The sequence below is a fragment of the Hyaloscypha bicolor genome (assembly GCF_002865645.1).
Source record: "Hyaloscypha bicolor E unplaced genomic scaffold K444scaffold_87, whole genome shotgun sequence".
In the NCBI taxonomy this organism is placed as follows: domain Eukaryota; kingdom Fungi; phylum Ascomycota; class Leotiomycetes; order Helotiales; family Hyaloscyphaceae; genus Hyaloscypha; species Hyaloscypha bicolor.
This window is the reverse complement of record NW_020194589.1, coordinates 1702766-1711227: the sequence shown is the minus strand read 5'-3', so window position 1 is coordinate 1711227 and position 8462 is coordinate 1702766. Positions and strand designations below refer to the sequence as shown.

The 8462-nt window shown below is 41.9% G+C and overlaps 3 protein-coding genes across 3 annotated transcripts; 1 reads left to right on the top strand and 2 right to left on the bottom strand.

The window, feature by feature from the left end:
- Positions 1-2577: 2577 nt before the first annotated feature.
- K444DRAFT_531391 (uncharacterized protein) lies at positions 2578-2730 on the top strand (the record flags this gene model as incomplete). The annotated part of the gene is made up of 1 exon (XM_024874977.1): positions 2578-2730. A coding segment is annotated over one exon (153 nt), but the record flags the coding sequence as incomplete, so codon positions are not given.
- A 660-nt stretch (positions 2731-3390) lies between these two features.
- On the bottom strand, positions 3391-4335 carry K444DRAFT_417090 (uncharacterized protein). The gene is made up of 2 exons (XM_024872674.1): positions 4173-4335; positions 3391-4115 (listed from the first exon to the last, which is right to left on the bottom strand). The coding sequence occupies exon 2, from the start codon at positions 4103-4105 to the stop codon at positions 3575-3577; it is 531 nt and encodes a 176-aa protein (XP_024735752.1). The 5' UTR covers positions 4106-4115; positions 4173-4335; the 3' UTR covers positions 3391-3574.
- A 598-nt stretch (positions 4336-4933) lies between these two features.
- On the bottom strand, positions 4934-8195 carry K444DRAFT_664065 (subtilisin-like protein; the record flags this gene model as incomplete). The annotated part of the gene is made up of 4 exons (XM_024886917.1): positions 4934-5271; positions 5324-6439; positions 6529-7395; positions 7442-8195. The coding sequence occupies 4 exons, from the start codon at positions 8193-8195 to the stop codon at positions 5093-5095; spliced, it is 2916 nt and encodes a 971-aa protein (XP_024735751.1). The 3' UTR covers positions 4934-5092.
- Between the last annotated feature and the right edge of the window lie 267 nt (positions 8196-8462).

The window sequence follows — 8462 nt, the reverse complement described above, 5'->3', positions numbered from 1 at the left end:
GGTAAAATATCTTTCTTATTACTATTTTAAGCTTATATATTAGGCAGGTAAGTCAAATAAATAAGTAGATATTTTAAATAGGAAATATAAGGATATAATTACCTAGAATAAGGTAATAGTAGTTTACTAAACCCAAATTCTCTTCCTATAATAAAAGATTAATAATAATATTATACGGGATCTCTAGTTAGCCCTAATTAAGGCCTTTATAAGCCCGGCTCAGGAAGAAACCTAGTATAATAATATCTAGCTAGTAGATAAGCTATTAAGTAAGAACCGAGAGTTACCGGAGCTAGAAGAACTATAGAATAAAGCAAGAAATAAGAAAGAAGGTACTTGAATATTATAAAATGGCCTCCTTTTATAATATAGTAAACTATTTATATCTAATAGTATAATAATACCCGAAATACCCTTATATACTACCCTTATTTAGAAGGTATATATATAGCCCCTAATAGGATATCCAGAATAAGCCAAGCTTTAATAGCTTCTTTAGGCCCGCTATTACTAGCCAGGCCAAGATATAAATATTAATTAGTATAGGAATAACTATTATACCTACTAATAATCCCATATCCCTAGAAATAAGAAGCCAGGGCTCTTATATCTATTACTAGTTCCTGACTGCCCCTAGTAACATATATTAGTGAATTTTAAGAAGTATCTAGAGAGTAGGAATAAGTATAATATAGTAGTAATCTTTATTAACCGCCTAGATAAGTACCTTATTACGATTCCTGTCCGAGATATAGTAATAGCTAAAGAGTTAGTACTCCTATTCCTTACCTATATAGTTTACTAAGTTAGTATCCCGGAAACTATAGTATCTAATTAAGGCCCCTAGTTTATATCGGATTTCTGGAGCAAGTTCTATAAGTATATTAGTATAAAGCTCAAGTTATTAACTACTAACTATCCCCAAACTAATAGCCAGATAGAGATTATTAACTAGTATTTTGACTAATGGCTATATCTTTATATAAATTACTACTAGAATAATTAGAACGAATAGGTAGTAATAATTAACTACTAGTAGGCAGCTCTAATCTATAAGACTATAGGCTAATCCCCGTTTCTTATAGAGAAGGGCTATAAACTACGGATATTATTTAATTAGGAAACCCAAGTATAATCGGGTACCCCGAAGGAAGAGCTAAATAGACAGGAAATAAAGACCCTAGTAATATGGCTCTATAAATTATAATAAAAGATATAGGAGAATATAATATAAGTATAAGAATACTATACTACTTAAGCTAATAAATACCGCCGACTAGTAAACTTCGGAATAAGAGATAAGGTATGAATTATTACCAAGTACTAGAAGAATAATTATCCGAGCCATAAGCTAGCTTACTAAATAGAAGAACTATATAAAATCCTGGAATAAGTAGGATATTTCTTTAGACTTAAGCTTCCGGAATTAATAAGAATATATCCGGTATTCTATATAGAGAAGCTATATAAAGATCCAGGTAATCCCCTTTCCGGATAAGCAAATCCGGAGCCTCTGCTATTAGAACTATAAGACGGGGAAATAGAATACAAAGTTCAAAAGATATAAGTAATAAAACTATTTTATAGGAAGCTAAAGTACTAAGTCTAGTAGAAAGGATAGGACCCAGATCTGAAGTAGTATCCCGCTTCCTTATTAAGTAATAGCGCCCTAGCTCTTTAAAGCTTCTATAATAAGAATCCCGAATAGCCAGGACCGCCCCAGAATCTCCCCTATTAGTTAGACTATACCAAGAACGATATACTACCGGAACCGTATAATACGGACGGAAATCCTTTAAAGTTATATATAAAAGGCCCTGGCCTTTAATATATAACCTACGACTTGGAAATTCAATAGGAACTTTCGAAGCTCGGGGACGAGCTTACTTCGAGGGGGGGGGGGGTAATATTACGGTTATTATAATATACGGTACTAGTAGGGGTTAGACTAAAGCTAGAGAGGCATCTGGCATCTGAGCAAGGTATCTGTAGTTACCTGATTATTATATGTAATCCCGAGCTTAAGCTAGTACGTGGGCCCGTATATAGCTTGCGATTATTTAGATCCGAGGCTCCTTCGGGATTCTCTTCTCTCTTTAGCTTTGAATCATTAAAATAGAGACAGTCTAACTATGCCTTCCAGGCCCTAGATCTTATACTCGTAACAATATCCTAAATATATTACGATCTGAAAGACCTCTAATTTCAATTAATGCAATTAAGTATGTTTTAAAGGTTATACTTCAGAACTCGACTATAAGAGGCTTTTCTTATACTATAATTATAAAGGAAGTGAGAAAGTGCAAGTACGAAACTACTTCTAGAACTATCTGGAAAGTCCTTAAGCAAGCAGGCTATTCTTAGTATAAATTAATAGTAAAGCCTAGACTAAATAAGTTTAATAAAAAGAAGTAATTAGAGTAGTACTTAAAGCGAGTATACTAGATATTAGAAGACTAGAAAAATGTGATTTTTATAAACGAGACTATAGTATAATTAGGAGGTATAAGAGGCAAGAGATATATATAGAGATTACCTAGAGAAGCGTATAATAAGTATTATATATAAAGAAGATAGAAAGGCTTTTCTGAGTTTATATTTTGGGGAGCTTTTTCGTTTAATAAGAAGGGACCTTATTATATATGGGAAAAGGAGACTATAGAGGAAAAGAGAGAGTATAAAGCTAATCTTAATATAAGGAATTTATTAATTAAGAAGGCTAATAAATAAAAGTAAAAGAAGGAGTAAAGGAAGTAGCTAAGGAATTAGAAGAAGGTCTATAGCCGGGTACTAGGAGGTATATAAAAGGTATAGAAGCATAATAAGAAGACTAGGGCCTTTATTATAAAGAATAGACGAAGAGGAATTAATTAGTATTAATATTAGAAGAGGATATTAATTAAGAAGCTCTTGCCCTTTACAAGAAAGTACTAAAAGAATTACCCTAATACGATTATATAAGAGAATAATATACCGGGCTATAAGTTATATTACTAAGGGAAGATTTATAATCTATAAAAGATTATAAAGATGCTTTAGCCAGGAAACTTACCTAATCTTAATATAATTAAGAAAGTATAGTTTTGGATAAAAAAGGAAACTACTAGGCGGGGGCCTATAAGTAATAGAAAAAAGCTCAGAGTAAGGTAAGAGAAATACTGGGCGAATCTTCCCTAAAGTAAGATTCAAGAGTGGATTATAGTAATTCCTGATTATATATAAGAGATAATTCGTTTAGAAGGGGGGAATAAGTATAAAGAAGGTAGAAAGAAGGGCCAGGAAAAGATAGCTATATATTAGTATAGTTTAATATTATAGTTTGGCTCCTATTTACTTCTTTTGAGGGGGTGCGGGGTTAATTAATCGCTTCAGGGGACCCTTACAGGGCTTACAGGGACTAGGATATTATTATGGGGAGATGAAACTAAGACCTACAGAGCCTATTAGTGGTCTTCATTAATATATTATGAAATATGCCCTGTATTCCCGTCACTTTATGCCGCTGTCTCCGTACTACAGTTCTCCCAGTCCATCTCTCTCAGTCCTCAGCTCGATCTCGTCTTTCATCAAAACCCTAAGCACCACCTCTCAAGTAATCCCATTTGCCAATTGGTGTCCCATGTCCCCTGAACAGTGCATATATCATGCTATTATGAAAATAGAAATTGGGCACCCCGAATTCCTGCACGTACTCAATGCCTTTCATCCGAGTACCCAAATCTGCCACCGTAACAGTAGCCTGATCCCGTCCCTCAAACTGCTCTCTCGTCGTGTCCTTTAACAGCTCAATCGTACTCGCGATCCAGGTTTGCATTTCCGCAACAATGTCACCACCGCCATATGAGGACGAGGAAGAAGCAGGTAAAGGGGTGCCGAGAACGATGACGATGAGGTTTTCGGCGATCTTGCAGATGTTGCGGATTTGGAACATGAGCGGGTTCATGTCGGGTGCGAGGCGCCAGTTCAGGACTTCTTTATCGGGGATACCTTGTGAGTTTGTGTAGGAGAAGCCTTTTGTGAGGATGTGGGAGGTATTTTGGAGGGCGCGGATGTACATCGGGACGAAGACGTCGTGTATATTAACTGAGGAAGAAGAGGAAGCCATGGTTATTGGTCTTTACTCCACAGTCAGTCAATGAATGAATGAATGGAATGTATCGGTTTGTACATACAATCGGGTTGTGGAAGAAGGGAAGGCAGATGATGATTTTGATGACGAGTGTTTGAATCCAACCTGCAACTGAAGCCACTCAAAGTTTCGCGATCACGAAGGAAGAGTGATGTTGGAAGAATTTTGGGGCATGCAGGAGCAAGTGAGCAAGCGTTTGTGTGGTTCTCGTTGGGTGTACGGGCTATAGAATGATTTGATGTGGATGATGTTGAGTCGTGGTGCTGCTGTTGACGCCGGGGGGGGGATAGTGCACGATTCAATGATTTTGGTGATGACGAGGCACTGAATCTTCCAGCTCCCACCAAATCAGCAAGGACCAACAAGTGAGTCTATACACTCACCTTTGACTATCTGTGGGGTGATATAAGGGTGTGGTGAATGGTCTGTGGAATTGAAGTTCACGATCGGATGTCAGAGACAGAGGCCTGAAAGAGAGTTGAGACTCGGCGTTGATGATTGAGACTTCAGCTTGGGAAACAGGGCAATCTCGTGAATAATATGGCGATACTGTTAATGGCGGAGTTGTTGGAGTAGCCTAACCCCGCGTCCAGGGGGCTTCGGCTCCCACCAGTTCCCACCCCCATCTATTTTTAGGCCCTGCGTCCTTGAAGGCTTGACGGCGCATCGGTTACCGAAACCCCCCTTTTATTCTTCCAAGCGATAGCACGAGGCTTTTGCGACGCCCAGTAGGGATGGAGATTCGGAAACCGGATAGTATCGATTTAAACCTGTTGAAATTTCTAGGTGAAAATATCTACGACTGCGAAGTGTAAAACTAGGTTACCTTTAGGAAACAAGACTGCGGCCTGCAATCTACAAACGGCTCACTTCTCCTGGACTCCCAACCCTGGAATCTCACGCCCTCTATACTTATTCTGAACATCACTAAACAAAATTCTCTAGCTTTCCTTACTCACCTTCTTAAGCATCCTCCCAATTACCCAGAAGTCGAATAACAGGACTCAACCAAGACTCCCACTCCGTCATGTCCGAGCCAGAGGCCCCAGGCTTCAGCATCGAGATCAAGATCCGATAATCGCCATTCGGAAGATACTCATAATCCTCGCCATCAGGACCTATGTTATGGAAAAATACCGCACCTGAAATCTGGTCAGCGGCTGCACCCTTCTAAACACAAAGGAAAGAACATACCCCAGTAAAACGTCACGGTAGTCTGCCGAGGAATAAAGTTAATAGACGACTCCGACGGATACCCATTATTGTTCTGCGAATTATCCGGCAACCACCCATAACTAGGCACTTCCTGGAAGGTCTCATGCGGTGTGTGATTCGTATCCATATACTCCACCTCCATTTTCGGATCATATCCATAATGCGTCGGCACGAAGCTTGTATTTGCCTGCAAAACATGGATTTCATAATCGGCACCTCCGGTGAGGAAATTGACTTCGATGCTTGGGAATTCCCATTCAGTGAGGTTGTAGGCTTCGAACTGGGTGTTGATGCGGATCGTCCAGTTTGCGTTATCGTCGTAGATGCCGGGGTAGTGGAAGACGCAGGGTTGCGCAACGTTGTAGTCTTTGAAGCCATCGGAGATGGTGAAGTTGCTGAGGTCGATGGCATTCGTGTTTTTGCGGGAGTAAGGAAGGCCGAGGTAGGGGATGGAGAACGTTTCGTCGGAGCTGGAGATTGAGACGAAGCCGGAGAAAACGGGAGTTTTGTGGATTTGAGCGGGAGAGAGGATTGGTGGGGTGAAGGAGACTGAGATTTCATGAGATTTACCGGCGGGGATGGTAACGGTCGAGGCAGAAAAGGAAGCGGAGCCATAGATAGAGTATTGGGGTAAGCCCCAGATATTGGCGTATCGAGGTGTAAGGGCGTCTGGATATGGACTGTATTCAACATAGCCTGCTCCTTCGTGCTTGACGGTGTAGGTCTTCGTCTTGGGAGACGCGTTGGTGATCTTGATTGTCTGGGGAACATTCAGGAACTCGTCGACGTCTCCAATTTCGAGTTGAGAGGGAGTGATGGTAGTCTGGTACTTGATCGCTCTGTACGGATTGACCATTCCAGCTCCTTGGCCCGCGACGGTTGATAAAATCGAGTGGTCGTAGACGTACTGCATTGGTGTAGAGGTTGATTGCAGGAGGCTGATTACTTCTGGCACCGACAAACCGGGGTTCTGAGATCTGACCAAAGCATAGCAGGCAGCGACAAAAGGGGTCGCCATTGACGTCCCAGAGATAATGGCATAACCACCGAAAGGCCCAAGCGGCCAAGTCGAAAGAATCTTCCCTCCTGGGGCACCTGCAGGACTTCGTTAGGATTGGGTAATCAAAATAAAGTGCTTGGGAATCCTTTGTCTTGGATAAGAGAACGGCACGAAAATAACTTACTCAATTGGGGCTTCAAAGCAACCGTATCCCAAGTTGGACCCAAAGACGAAAAGTTGCTGACCATACCACCAGTTTGCATTCTCACACTCGTGGCTTTAGGATTAGTAAAGCTCAAAGAGTATGTGCTCCTAGTAGACTTGATATGTCTGAGCATACTAGCGCCGCTTCGAGGATCGATAACCAGAGTCGTAACGGGGAAGGGAATTTGGAGCTCAGCGTCTTGACTAACTGGGTCTTGACCGATGTTGTATCCAATGAGATATTGAATTCCAAAAGCTGATGCTGCACTCATTTGAGTTCCTAACGAGCAATCGGCCGTGATGCCAACGAGGACAATGGTATTGCTCGGATCCTTGACTGCAGCGCCGGTGTTTTTCCATGCTGCCCGAGTGCATAGGAGTCCGTGAGAGTAGACGGTCAGCGCCTGGGGCAGAATCAGGGGCCAGACTGCTTGATACTTGAAGGTGGCTCCCGTAGAATCTTCCAGGTTGTAGTTTACTGGAAATTTGAGATTGGTGACACTTCCGACACCAAGTGCACTCTCAACACTGGCTGGAGTTGATTGACTGTAGATGCCAAGATCCCCATTGTTTCCGTTAGAAGCTATCACAGCTATTCCTTGGCCAGTGATAGAGTTTACCAGATTCGTGTATGATGTGTCGTCTTGAAAGGGATCCATAGCTCCCAGGGTCATACTGATGACGTCCACGCCGTCAGCGACGGCTTTCATCATAGCATCCATGATAATATCGTATGTTGTGTTGTTTGAAACACAACTGAAAATTCTGTACATGTAGAGAGAAGCTTCGGGGGCCACTCCAGTCATCCCGAAACCGATATTGGGAGGGTCTACCATTCCCGCAATTCCTTGACAGCATCAGCGACGAGACAAAAGCCATTTCGAGCAACATACCTGAAACATGGGTGCCGTGGCCACCCTCAAAGCAAGTCGTTAGAGGGTCAGGACTCGAAATCGGGTCGGCGCCGTGGGGATACCAGTTGTCGTCAACAAAAGCATATCCGCCTGCAACTTTGAAGCCGGGCCCAAAACCGCCTCCAAGTGAGGGATGATTGTAATCAACTCCAGTATTAATGAACGCAATTTTCATTCCTTTCCCTTTAATTCCTAAAGCATGAACTCTATCCACGTCTGCCATCTTTAGTACCGAAGCAGTGTCTACTCCCGTGATATGAGGGAGGTTTGAGCTGCTGTCAACCGGTGTCCATGTTTGATTGATAGCTGGATTTGTTTTGATTGCCGTCGGAGCTTCGAGTTTCCCTTCGGATTTGATCGGAGCTGGTTTGCTGACAAGTCGATTCGGGTAGACTGCAACCACCTCTGGGATCGACTTGAGGGTATTATTGATCTGGGAGAGGGTAACGTTCTGACCGATCTTGATTGAAAGTCCGTAGAAAAGAGAAGGATTTGTGAATTCTCTTTGGATCTGGTAATCGAGATTCAAGTTGACGGCACGTTTGTGAAACTCGTCATGTGAGCGCTTCCCCAGTGAGACATCGTGTCTGAGCTCTACGATAAAAGAAGACTGTCCAGATTGTTTTGAGAAGGGAAATGCTCCTTTGCTGGGGGTGGGAATGGAAAAGTTAGATACAGGATCTGATGAAGCCAATGACATCAGGGCCAAAAGCCAAAAGATTGGGAGAATCATGGTTGATTGAGTTTGGGATTCTTGTCAAACTTTTGATGTGCCAATCTTTGGTGTTATATACCATATTTTGAGCTTCTACCTCACAATATTGAAGCTAGGCTGGTGATGGAAGGAGGTCCAAACTGTTGATCTACTCTCCTTGAGAAGGCTGGTAAATTCGTATCAATCCTACAAACGCCAAGAGCCGTGTCTCGTCACCGGCATTTGGACATGGCGATGGAGACATGGGAGTATGAGAATTCGGAATGGGTCTCCTTGGAAATGGCT

What these genes read in the sequence shown, in the direction of transcription:
- K444DRAFT_417090 (XM_024872674.1), bottom strand. Translation starts at nt 4,105, where the DNA reads ATGGCTTCCTCTTCTTCCTCAGTTAATATACACGACGTCTTCGTCCCG.